At 39.3% G+C, this 13,410-nt stretch overlaps 1 protein-coding gene across 1 annotated transcript in view; it reads right to left on the bottom strand.

The window, feature by feature from the left end:
* The window catches only part of LOC115210383 (host cell factor 1-like), a 56,381-nt gene that overhangs the window by 25,223 nt on the left and 17,748 nt on the right, over positions 1-13,410 (bottom strand). Inside the window, 8 exon segments of the mRNA XM_029778955.2 lie at positions 717-831; positions 3,395-3,414; positions 3,417-3,662; positions 4,461-4,606; positions 5,419-5,610; positions 5,702-5,910; positions 6,965-7,052; positions 9,596-9,817. Of these exon segments, the coding sequence (XP_029634815.2) occupies positions 717-831; positions 3,395-3,414; positions 3,417-3,662; positions 4,461-4,606; positions 5,419-5,610; positions 5,702-5,910; positions 6,965-7,052; positions 9,596-9,817 (1,238 nt within the window).

The following is a 13,410-nucleotide window of genomic DNA, read 5'->3' as shown; positions in this document are numbered from 1 at the left end:
CTGTGCCAGTGGCATGTGTAAAAAGATTTGAGCGAGATTGTTGCCAGTACTGCCTGACTGGCCCCGTGCCGGTGGCACGTAAAAAGCACCCACTACACTCTCAGAGTGGTTGGCATTAGGAAGGGCATCCAGCTGTAGAAACACTGCCAGATCAAGATTGGAGCCTGGTGCGGCCGTCTGGTTCGCTAGCCCTCAGTCAAAATCATCCAACCCATGCTAGCATGGAAAGAGGACGTTATGATAATTTCTTGCTTTTATTAAGCATGGAAAGTGGACATAAAATGACCAAGAAGTTTGCATCCTAACCATGTGTTTCAGGTTCCGTAGCCTGAGGTCAAGCAAAGCCTTGTGAGTGGCTACTCCAACAAGTAAAAAGACACTTGTGGTGTATTATACCAAGACAAACACAACACACCACACCTACTTATCACTTTTCAACTTCCATTAATGTTACAACAAAAATCACAAAGTGATAAATAGAAGGTATGTGTATAGAAAATATATAGTAAACTAAACCTCATATGTCCTGCTATAAGAACCCAGAAATAAAGTTAGCTAATAAAGAAAAACATCCTTATGCTCCTGGCAAAAATAAGTTATGGGAAAGTATAAAGTTACAAGTGAGGGAGTAATTAGATTTTGTTTGCTCAACAGAGGCTATTCTGGTTTCAAAGAATTAGACAAGTGTGCAAAGAAACTGTCCAACTATTACTTACAGTAATTCCCTTTTGGCCGAGAGTCAGTATCTGAGGAGATGAGGCAGACACAACACGAATTGCACTCGAACCCGCATTGATACTTACAGGAGTTTTTGTCTGATTGCAGCATTTACTAGAAAGAAAAAGTTACGAAATGATTTTTAAAAAGTGCTAAACGCTTTATTCTGAAATTTAATATAACAATTTCAATGAAACCCCTTTGTATTTCTATGAAAAATATTTTTCATTCAATTCTTGTTACCAACTCACCTGAGATCATCACTGGTTCAATTATACAAATTACCTATTTCAAAATAATCTAAATTAAAAACTTGCATCAAAATTTCAGGTTACTTTATATTCCAAACATCAACCTAATGAAGACCGTATTTTACAAAGTATTTCATTGTTTTCAAAATGAATTGCAATAAAGGTACTGTATTTCAAAACAAATACGGTACCAAAAGGGTTGAAGAAACCTACATATCTCTGTATATATAAACGGCAAAATGTCTGCGTGTGTGTCCTTTATACAAATCCACAATTTTCACAGTTAGAGGGCTCGCACTTTCTATGGTCATTGAAAACCGTCCAAGGGTGGTCGTGCACATCTTTACATTTCCTCAGTCACCCCGCAAAGCCATTAAAAAATCAATAGAAGTGACTTTCTTGTGAATTTTCTATCCAAAACCCAATCAAAATGCCCGAAACTTGATATGCTAGCTGTATGTGATTGGTCGGAGATTTGGACAGTAGTCACATGTATATGCGCACGCACGCAGCTGCATATGCATGCACTAGCACTATGACCCGGCAATGCCGGGTCATAGTGCTAGTTAATGATAAGTATGTTCATGAAACACGAAGAGCATTATAAAGATAACTAGAAATAATTATGTGATGACTATTGTTTTATATATATCTATATTCGTATCCAATGCAATTTAAACTTTACTTTGTGACAAGCATTTAAAACACCAATTGTATTTCCATTCAAATATTGTACTCGTATCTTTTGTTGGGATCCATAATCCCAAGTTTGAGAGTTACACAGAGTAGATGTAGAAAACAGAACAAAACATGGCAGATGGCTTATAACATACAGTTTGTTTTTGTTTTGTTTATAAAATATTTTATTCGGCAAATATGGAAGACAATCCAAGAGGTTTTAATTTTATTTTGATGCCAGAAACCAAACATTCAGCAAGACTTATCATTAATGAAAAAAGAGCAATTAAAATCAAGGCTATAAAAAGATATACAAATGTATAAATTTAGATGATTTTAGACGCTTCATGGTATATGAATAGGACAAGGCGACGAGCTGGCAGAATTGTTTGCATGCCGGGCAAAATGCATAGCCGTATTTCGTCTGCCATTACATTCTGAGTTCAAATTCCGCCGAGGTCGACTTTGCCTTTCATCCTTTTGGAGTCGATAAATTAAGTACTAGTTACGCACTGGGGTCGATATAATCGACTTAATCCGTTCGTCCGTCCTTGTTTGTCCTCTCTGTGTTTAGCCCCTTGTGGGTAGTAAAGAAATAGGTATTTCATCTGCCGTTACGTTCTGAGTTCAAATTCCGCCGAGGTTGACTTTGCCTTTCATCCTTTCGGGGTCGATTAAATAAGTACCAGTTACGCACTGGGATCAATATAATTGACATAATCCATTTGTTTGTCCCTGTTTGTCCTCTCTGAGTTTAGCCCCTTGTGTGTAGTAAAGAAATAGGTATATGAATAGGACAGAGGATTTTTTTGCTTCAGGTCAGGCTAACTGTGGAGATAAATACCAGGTTTTGGGAGAAGTTACCTGTAACAAGATTAGTATCTTATCCAGAACAGATTTATCTCTTTTCTAATTACCACTTCTGAATTGGCAGTTCAGGAAAGAGAATTTGCATAGAGAGAACAAATACTAATAAAAGGGGGATGAAAAAGTAACTATTTCTAATTATTTAATCATTATAAATTGATATTGTAAATCTACTTTTATAACAGGATTATAACAGCAGAGCTTTACAAGAGAACAATTTCTACCATGACAAAGTTTTTCAACAGATTTAATGAAGACACTGCAGCATATCTAGGAAAGAAATATACAGCTCTAAGGCGGCAAGCTGGCAGAAACGTTAGCACGCTGAGCGAAATGTGTAGCCGTATTTTGTCTGTCGTTACATTCCGAGTTCAAATTCCGCTGAGGTTGACTTTACCTTTCATCCTTTCGGGGTCGATAAATTAAGTACCAGTCACACACTGAGGTAGATGTAATCAACTTAATCCCTTTGTCTGTCCTTGTTTGTCCCCTCTGTGTGTAGTAAAGAAATAAATATACAGCTCTAAAATAGGCAGAGATGTGGCAACCACATGGTTTCAACTAAAGCCCCAAGCTGACCTAAGCCTTGAGAATGGAGCTGGTAACCAGAAACTGAAAGAAGCCCATCATATATGTATGTAAGCATGTTGTATGACAGTGTGTGTGTGTGTGTGTGTGTGTGTGTGTTTCATAGCTGCAGTCATTTATTTTCAATATTCTGTTAGAAGCATGTCTAGTTTTAGGGAAATATTACCTAGCTTGGAAACAGGTGAGGGTTGGCAATGGAAGAGCATCCAGCTGCGGAAAATCTGCGTTCATAAAGAATTTTGTCTGACCCGTGCAAGCATGCAAAAGTTGAGGTTAGAACGAAAGTTACCCACCAGTTGAAGGTGCACGGATAATGGTCGGCTGGGATTGAGTGGTAGCAGTTGAGGTCTTTGATAAAGTGTTACTGAGAGGAACTGCAGCTGGAGTAATTGTCTGGGCAGGAGGTAAGTCATATTTCTGTAACTGGAGAAGATAGGCATCGGCAGTTGGTACAGCACCCCAACAAACTTCGAGTGTATTTGTACTGGCACGAACCAGCTGCACACGAGATGGTGCAGGAGGCTTTTCCGTTTCTAGGAACCAAAGGTCCTTGAAGCATACCTTTAACAAACAACAAAAGCATTTTAGCAGAAATATCTGTTGTAATCTTTTTATTCACATAACATCACAAATATTTATAACACTTTGTATTCCTCATTGAAATAATTTATGTGGTGTGGGCATATTTCCAAAAATACAGTTTTAAACAAGGACTTCCCAATTGTAAAAGCAGAATCCAAATTTTAAAATTTGTTAAAATTACGAACTCATATTTTTATACAACTGAAAGTGCAGGTGAAGAAGTCTGCTTCCCAATCACATGGCACCATAAGCAAGTGTCATACTGGGCCAACCTGATCCCAGCCTTGTGAATAGATTTGAGAGATGGAAACTGAAAGGAATCCATCATTTATATATATAAATGATGGATTTCTTTATATATATCAAATGAAGCAATGTCCATGTCGGTGGCACGTAAGAACCACCAACCGATCGTGGCCGTTGCCAGCCCGCCCTGGCACCTGTGCCGGTGGCACGTAAAAAGCACCATCCATACGTGATCGATGCCAGCGCCACCTTGACTGGCTTCCGTGCTAGTGGCATGTAAAAAGCACCAACTGATCATGGCCATTGCCAGCCTCCCCTGGCACCTGTGCCAGTGGCATGTAAAAAGCACCCACTACACTCACGGAGTGGTTGGCGTTAGGAAGGGCATCCAGCTGTAGAAACACTGCTAGATCAGACTCGAGCCTGGTGCAGCCTCCTGGCTTCCCAGACCCCGGTTGAATCGTCCAACCCATGCTAGCACGGAAAATGGATGTTAAACAATGATGATGAATGTGATTGAGTAGATCTCACCTGATTGTTCCAAGCCTTTCGGTAACCATCTCGACCACTCCAGATGTAAAGTCGTGAGTGCACAGCAACGGCACAATGACCTGCTCGAGCTCGAGGTAAAGCATCTTCAAAGACTTCCATGGCAAGGGGTTCCCAAGTCATTGTATCTTTCAAAGAGAACAAAAAAAAAAAAGTCATAAAAACCACCATCATTTTAAACTAATTATTATTTCAAAACCAAGAAAAAAAAAAACAAGGACAGATTGAAAAGAATACTAAAATGCAGAGGAAAAAGGATTTTCACCGCATGATATCCTCCACATCATCATTTGAATAAGAGGTGAATTCTACACCAATCATTGATCAAGGAAGGAATTTGAATTAAACACTTGCTAATCATAGAATAACTTTATTTCTTACAGTGATGAACCATACCTCCGATACTCCAATACGTACTGTATTTACTGATGTAAATTAGTCACCTACCTAAATTTTTTTCCTTCACAGTTTTTGTTTTACCCCATGTATAAGTGTCACCCTAGTTTTTTCAGTTAAAAATTAAGTATGATATAGTGACTTACATACAAGAACACCATCCAAGTGTAATCGTTGCCAGAGCGGCTATTTGGCCTCCGTGCCGGTGGCACGTAAAAGACATCATTCGAGCGTGATTGTCACCAGCATCGCCTTACTGGCAACTGTACCGGTGGCATGTGTAAAAGATTCGAGCGAGGTTGTTGCCAGTACTGCCTGACTGGCTCCATGCCGGTGGCATGTAAAAGCACCCACTACACTCTTGGCGTGGTTGGCGTTAGGAAGGGCATCCAGCTGTAGAAACTCTGCCAGATCAAGACTGGAGCCTGGTGCAGCCATCTGGTTCGCCAGCCCTCAGTCATTCATCCAACCCATGCTAGCATGGAAAGCGGACGTTAAACGATGATGATGATACAAGTAGAAACAGATTGTGAAACAAACTTACCTAGATTTAGGGAAGCTAGAGTGTTTGTACATTTCCACTCTTTTTCATGTGTAGCAACTTTAATATCATCCATAACCAGTGGTACCCAACCTCCAAATACAAACATACGGTTTCCAATTACAGTTGCAGAATGCAGACTGCGAGGTAACGGAGATATTCCTTGAACAACTGGTTTGGTCCAAGTCATTGTTTCTGAAAACAAAAATATTGTCATTTTGATTCGAAAAATTTATAAACAGCTGGATGGATGAATGTTAAAAGCAAACTGCTGAAGAAATCTTACCACAATCAAGCTGCCAGAGGTCTCCCAAGCGACAACCACTCATACCTCCATATATTATTAACCTTGGTCGACGACCGTCTTTCTCTGAATAAGCTGCACAAGAATGTGATTCTCGAGGAGGCGGTGGCTGGCCGCCAGCTTGAGGAATGTCCCAAGCAATCGTGTTAGAATTTTGTTTCAACTCCAGTGAGTACAAGTCATTGAGATACCTGAAAAAGAAAGAAACATCCAGTGACTAGGGAATTAAATTAGTCTAACACTGCTTTAAATATTAATGCATATAAACATCTATTTCTGTTTTGTCTAGTTTTTGTGTGGTTCCAGAAAACTTATGGTACCACATCAGTTACTAGATTTTATTCACAAATTTTTCACGTTTCAATTCATTGTCTCAATTTCTGTTGCTATTGGTATTTTCAAAGTGTAAAAAAAAAAAAAATTCAAGCGAGGTCGTTGCCAGTACCGCCTGACTAACCCCCATGCCAGTGGCACGTAAAAAGCACCCACTACACTCTCGGAGTGGTTGGCATTAGGAAGGGCATCCAGCTGTAGAAACTCTGTTAGATCAAGACTGGAGCCTGGTGCAGCCATCGGGTTCGCCAGCCCACAGTCAAACCATCCAACCTATGCTAGCATGGAAAGCGGATGTTAAACGATGATGATGATGATGATTGGGAAAGAAAACCTTCAACTCTGTACATGGCATCTGCTTGTAGTACAAGAATTAAAAAAAAAGTTGCAGGTGGTAAACAGATATGCAAAAATTCCTCAAATTAGCTTTTATAACTGAAAATGCATATGACAAGTTATAAAAACAATTGTAAACCATTCTTTGCTTGGTTAATATGAATAACTATGGCAACTGAAGTCTATGCACTAATAAAATACAGTTTTGTAACAGAAAATTCAATCACAAGTTATCTCAGGACCATCGACTTTCTTGCATGAGTTATTACATTGTCTTGACAGAAAGGAATGAACCATAACGGTGTCATGAATCTGTAATTAGTTCAATATCATTGCTTCATTTTTCTTTTAATTAAGTTTCTAATTAATCTTACATAAAGAGAGTATATAATGATTTGCTTTAGAGGGAATTCTCCAACAATCTTTCTCTGGTTCCAACAATACAAAGAGCAAGAGTAGAACAGGTGACAGACAAAAATGAAGTTGTGAACAACATGCATTAACAGTTTAATATAACAAATGTGAAATATAAATTGAGTTCCTGTAGGAATTTAAGAAATGTGTGAAGATACTAACCTAGGAATATTATTTTTGGGGTCCTCACTGTCATTAGCCAGACCTCCAAACAAATATGCTTTACTCCCCAACAGGGTAAAGCTGTGCCCTACAAAATAAAATAATTCCTTGTCAGAATGGAAAATGGACATTTGATGATGGTGATTTATAAACATAAAATTAAAAAAAATATATAATTTCATCATTAAATAAATCTTATGATTATACAAATTCTTTTTCTTTATGCTTTGGGTCACCACCATAAAGTGTTTAGTTCAGTGGTTCTTAACCTTTTTACTATCACACCTCCCCTAGGAATTTGTCTTTCTCTCCACACCCTTCTTACATCTATGAATAAAATTCTCTCCCAGATTTTAAATAAAATTTAAAATATGGTTTTAGTCTTTTTACTGAATATGAATGATTGATGCCAGACCTGCCTGACTGGTTTCTGTGCTGTTGACATGTAAAACAGCACCCACTACACTCTTGGATTGGTTGGCATTAGGAAGGGCATCCTAAGATTGAAGCCTGGTGCAGCTGCTGGCTTTCCAGACGTCAAGTCAAACCGTCCAACCCATGCCAGCATGGTAAATGGATGTTAAATGATGATGATGAACATGGGTTGTCAAGCAGCAGAGGGACAGATGCAAACACACACACACATACAATGAACTTCTGCAGTTTCTCTTCATTAAATCCATTCACAAGTAGAAGACACTTGCCCAAGGTGCCATGCAGTGAGACTGAACCTGGAACCATGTAGTTGGGAAGCAAATTTCTTACCACATACCCATGCCCATCAAACTGTTAATTAGATTTTAGTACTGACATCGCCAAGTACTACATTCTGTTTTCACATTTTCTCATACCAAGTAGAGAGACATAAAGTGTCTCTCTACTTACATATAGTAATACTGCTGTACATGATATCAATTCAAAAAGCACTTTTCGAGTGTTAGGTCTCACGATGGTAATGTGGCTGACGCCAGTGACATCTATCTGGCACTCGTGCCAATGACATGTAAAAAGCACATCGCATGTCAAGTGTTGGGCCTCATAGAGACAATCATCATCATCAGCGTTTAACGTCCGCTTTCCATGCTAGCATGGGTTGGACAGTTCGACCGGGGTCTGGGAAGCCAGGAGGCTGCACCAGGCCCAGTCTGATCTGGCAGTGTTTCTACAGCTGGATGCCCTTCCTAACGCCAACCACTCGTGGTTGATAATGGTGTTGCATAATAGGCACCTACGCTGGTGGCATGTAAAAAGCACCTTTTGAACGTTGGTTCTCAAGGAGGCAATGTGGCCAATGCTCATGTGCTTCATTGAGGCAATGACAAACGAACAAGACCTTTGGCAATATGCCATGTTTGAGACAAAGACCCATCAAACCAAGTGAAATTGTAGTCATGGTGAATACTTATTTCTTTACTGCCCACTAGGGGCTAAACACAGAGAACAAACAAGGTCAGACAAACAGATTAAGTCGATTGTATCAACCCCAGTGCGTAACTGTACTTAATTTAACGACCCCGAAAGGATGAAAGGCAAAGTTGATCTCGGCGGAATTAGAACTCAGAACGTACCAGCAGATGAAATACCGCCAAGTATTTTGCCTGGCGTGCTAACATGTCTGCCAGCTCGCTGCCTTGGCAAATACTGGTGTCATGCAATAGGCACTTGTGACAATGGAACATAAAACCACCCATTATACTATCAGAGTGGTTGGTGTTAGGAAGGACATCCAGCCAGAGAAACTAGGCCAAATCAGACTGGAGTCTGGTGCAGCCTTGATCAAACCATCTAACTCATGCCAGCAAAGAGAATGGACGTTAAATGATGAACTCAATGAAACCTTATTTACATGCAACTAAAACATTGTCTAGACATTTTCTTGCTTAAACATTGCCTAATTCCTGGCTGTAGCACCCAACAATAGTATATTTGATCATCATCATCATCAACATCACATTAAATGATGATGATGATCAACCACTATAATTAAGTGGTTAAAATTGATTCAGTCACCTGATCATCATTTTGGCTTGTATAATTAGTTAGAACTGAAGAGAGCTTCACTTTCCAACCATGTGATTCTGGGTTCAGTCCCACTGTGTGGCACCTTGGGAAAATGCCTTCTACTATAGACCGAGTCCATCAAATATGTGTGTTTGTATGAGTGAGTTCATATTTTATTGCAAATAATTGTCCTGTTGGTCTAATCATGTAAATTGGACAGGTTGCACAATCCCTGTAAACAAAACACTTATCTTGGTGTTGTTAGTTTTACCACATAAACATGTCAGGACATTATGTTGTTTAACCCTTTAGTGTTTAAACCAGCCACATCCGGCCCAAATATTCTATGTTCTACATTTCAACTAGCCATATCTAGCCTCTCGCACCTAATCTACATTGACATTCTAAAAATAAATATTCACATCATTGAGATTTCAAAGCTATGAGATAATGCATGATTAATTCAAAACAATTTGAGTGAAAAAGTATTACATTTAACAGAGTAATCTGAACATTAAAGGATTAATAGACTAGGAGATAATTATCTCAATAATAGAAGAATCCATTATATGTGTATAAAAAATGCTTAATGCAAAGAAATGATTGCAATGAAAAAACAAAGACACTTACCAAGTCTGGGACAAGGTGGTTGGCCATTTTTTGGAGGCTTTGGTTTTAAACGCTTCCATTCCCACCTACTTGCTTGCAGTTCATACAGTTCATTAGAATATTTACCATACTCAACCATTCCACCAAACACAAGTATGCGAGTAGCATCACAGACAAAGCCGTAAGCTGCACAGCCAGGTGGGATGTCTCCCCGAACAGCTGGTACAAACCACTGATTTGTTGCTGAAACAGGTGAAAAAAGAAAATGAAGACAAATTGAAGAATGAAGAAAATGTTTGAACATGAAATAAATTTTCTTAGTTGTTGGATCAAATACTGGAATATAACCGTAATTTTAATATAATATTTGTTTGTTTTTACATGTTCTCCCATGCTAGAATGGGTTACGCATATTATCGAGACACTGTTTTACAAACAGGTGCCCCATCTCTTGCTAACAGTTATCTGTTCTTTTCATCATCATCATCGTTTAACGTCCGATTTCCATGCTAGCATGGGTTGGACGATTTTGACCAAGGGCTAGTGAACCAAATGGCTGCACCAGGCTCCAATCTTGATCTGGCAGAGTTTCTAAAGCTGGATGCCCTTCCTAACGCCAACCACTCCGAGAGTGTAGTGGGTGCTTTTTATGTGCCACCAGCATGGGGGCCAGTCAGGCGGTACTGGCAACGTCCTCGAAAGGCTCTTTCAACAGTAAAGACTTTCTTCAAAAGTGCATACCTAGAGGTTGGTTTGTTGACAAGAGAAATTATAGGACATCACTACTGGCAGCTCAGATATATGCAAATGTAAACACAAGCATACATGTATATAGTCATTGGACTGTCTTCATGCTGGGGTGCCACTTTGAGGAGTTTATTAGTCTAACAGATCAACTGTAGTACTATTTTTTAAAGTTTGGTACCTATTCTATCAGTCTCTTTTCTTAAACTATGCTATGGGTTATGTAAACAGACCAACATGAGGTTTCAGTAGCGAGGAAGTGGTAACAACCCAGATGCAAAGATACATGATGGGCTTCCACTTTCCATTCACCAAATTCACTCAAAAGGCAATGGTTGTTCTGGGGCTATAACAGAAGACATTTGTCTAAGGTGGGGCTGAACTCAAAACTGTGACGCTTGGAATCAAGCTTTTAAAGCACACAAATATGCCTGAGTGTGTGTGTGTGTGTGTAAGCAAGCAGTGGAAGGGTAACAACCATTACAATTCCTAAAGTAGCTGGACCTGGTACAGTAAAAGCTAGACATAGAAACATGCAAGACAACAGTTGAAATATAAACACTAGTAGATGCATGAAAAGAGAAATAAGGAAGGTATTTAATTTTGGTCCCACTAACGTAGGTAGGAGTAAAAAAGTACAATTTGTCCTATAACTCTAATTCAAATCAGCCAGATCCACCAAAATCAAATCCGATGACTGGCACCCGTGCTAGCAGGGTGCAAAGAGCACTTAACGAACGTGATCATTGACAGAGTGGTTAACCGGCTTCCGTGCCAGTGGCACTTACAAGGCACCATTCGAGCATGATCGTTACCAGCGTCGCCTTACTGGCACTTGTGCCCGTGCTAGTAGGGTGCCAAGAGCACCATCCGAGCGTGATCGTTACCAATGTCCCTTACTGGTACTTGTGCCGGTGGCATGCATAAAAAGATTCGAGCGAGGTCATTGCCAGTACCATGCAATTTTCTGGAACATTTAGTTCCAAAGCCTTTTTGGATTACTGGTTTTTCTGAACCAGGGCTGGTCACCTTGGTCAACACGCTCTAAATTAAACAATTAAATTCCTTTAATTACATGAAATACAAATACTTGTACATCATCATTATCATCGTTTAACGTCCGCTTTCCATGTTAGCATGGGTTGGACGGTTTGACTGTGGGCTGGCAAACCAGATGGCTGCACCAGGCTCCAGTCTTGATCTGGCAAAAATTTTATGTTTAAAAATTGAAAATTATGCAAGAGGAAAAATATTTGATCTTTAGCAAAGAGACAATTTCAGATATGTTTTGGTCTTGGAGTAAAGATTATTTGCCATAATTTAACCGCAGGAGACATTGTCTCCAGCTGGCTATACAACATGATCTGTGTCCTTATATTTTTGAACATATCTCCTGGGTCTAAATTGCAGCAACATTGGAATTAGGAAGGGCATCCAGCTGTAAAAACTCTGCCAGATCAAGATTGAAGCCTGGTGCAGCCATCTGGTTTGCGAGCCCTCAGTCATTCGTCCAACCCATGCTAGCATGGAAAGCGGACGTTAAAAGATGATGATGATGATTTGTCCTAAACTAGGACTGCCATGTTATGTTGGCAAACATTCTTTACTCCAAAGTACTGCTGCTGAATATCTATCGTTGTGAGATTTACAAATAGTAATTTTCTAATGTTTTGGTCTTATTAGATGTCCTCAGTGACTCAGGGAATTATACTCTCTTCTGGAACTGGGAGAAGACTGAATCGATATTGTGTACAGGAATTTAATGTTGTAGAACACCAAGGCAAACTGTCAGAAGATCAGCCAAAGGCTAATAAGAATAATCTATTTACTTGCAAACAAGTTCTGATATTGTTACAAATTGTACTGTTGGAATCAGTAATGACCAAGGTTAATTAAAATTAGCTCAGGTTTGTCAAACATAGCATGAAACATTACAACTTACTTTAATGCAACAATTTAAATGTTAATATCCAAAAGGAACAAACAGCCGGCATCAGTTGTTAGTTGTCGGAGGACTGCATCCTTCAAAACTTTCATGCTTCCTGAGATTCGCAAACACTACACCTGATTTTCTCCCCTCCATACACACGCAAGCATGTATTTGACTCATACACTGTTCGCTTTCCAGACATTTGTACATTACTGCATACGCTTTATGCGCACTTTTGACAATTTGTGGTGCACCTGAGCACTGTATACAATAATTTCATTATTATTATTAAAATTCTTACAGACCTACTTCCAAACATTTTACATTTACTTTTTTTCTTGTTTTGATTTTTTTTGGCATCAATCTTTTTCCCAAGAAGAAACAAAACCAATTCAATCTCCTGAACAATAACCTAGTTAGGAATTATTTATATTTCAATGAACACAGTGGCTCCCAACGTTGTTTTGGTTTTGTTGTTGTTGTTGGATGTGTGTCAACTTTACAAGAAAAATAGCATCTCTGAGATATATCTTCAATCTCAAAATGGAAATGCAGAATATTCAATGAACATTTCATTGTAAATATTTCTGGTCCTTGGAATGATGCTTGGTGCTTCTCCATCTGTAGCTGCCAGTGAAACATACAGATGCCGAGGAATAAATATTTTATGCCTGAAATATATGTTTCTTTACTACCCACAGGGGGCTAAACATAGAGGGGACAAACAAGGACAGACAAAGGGATTAAGTCGATTACATCGACCCCAAGAGGATGAAAGGCAAAGTCGACCTCGGCGGAATTTGAACTCAGAACATAACGACAGGCGAAATACCGCTAAGCATTTCGCCCAGCGTGCTAACGTTTCTGCCAGCTCGCCGCCTTTATGCCTGAAATATAATTAAATCATTTGTAGTTTTTTTACAACTTGTTGACCATCATTGCAAAGGGAAGCATACTGGAAACTGTTGATGAAAATGGCAATGACTTAAATGGTATTGACTAAACTCTGAATGTAAGTAGTTACGTTTCTAAGTGTTTCACAGAGTTTAGTGAGTGAATGAGTGTGAAAGCGTGTGTGTGTGTGTGCGTGCATATCATCATCATTGTTTAATGTCCGTTTTCCATGCTAGCATAGGTTGGACGGTTCGACCGGGGTCTGGGA

Source organism: Octopus sinensis, linkage group LG4, assembly GCF_006345805.1.
Source record: "Octopus sinensis linkage group LG4, ASM634580v1, whole genome shotgun sequence".
Classification (NCBI taxonomy): Eukaryota; Metazoa; Mollusca; class Cephalopoda; order Octopoda; family Octopodidae; genus Octopus; species Octopus sinensis.
This window is presented reverse-complemented; position numbering and strand designations above follow the sequence as displayed.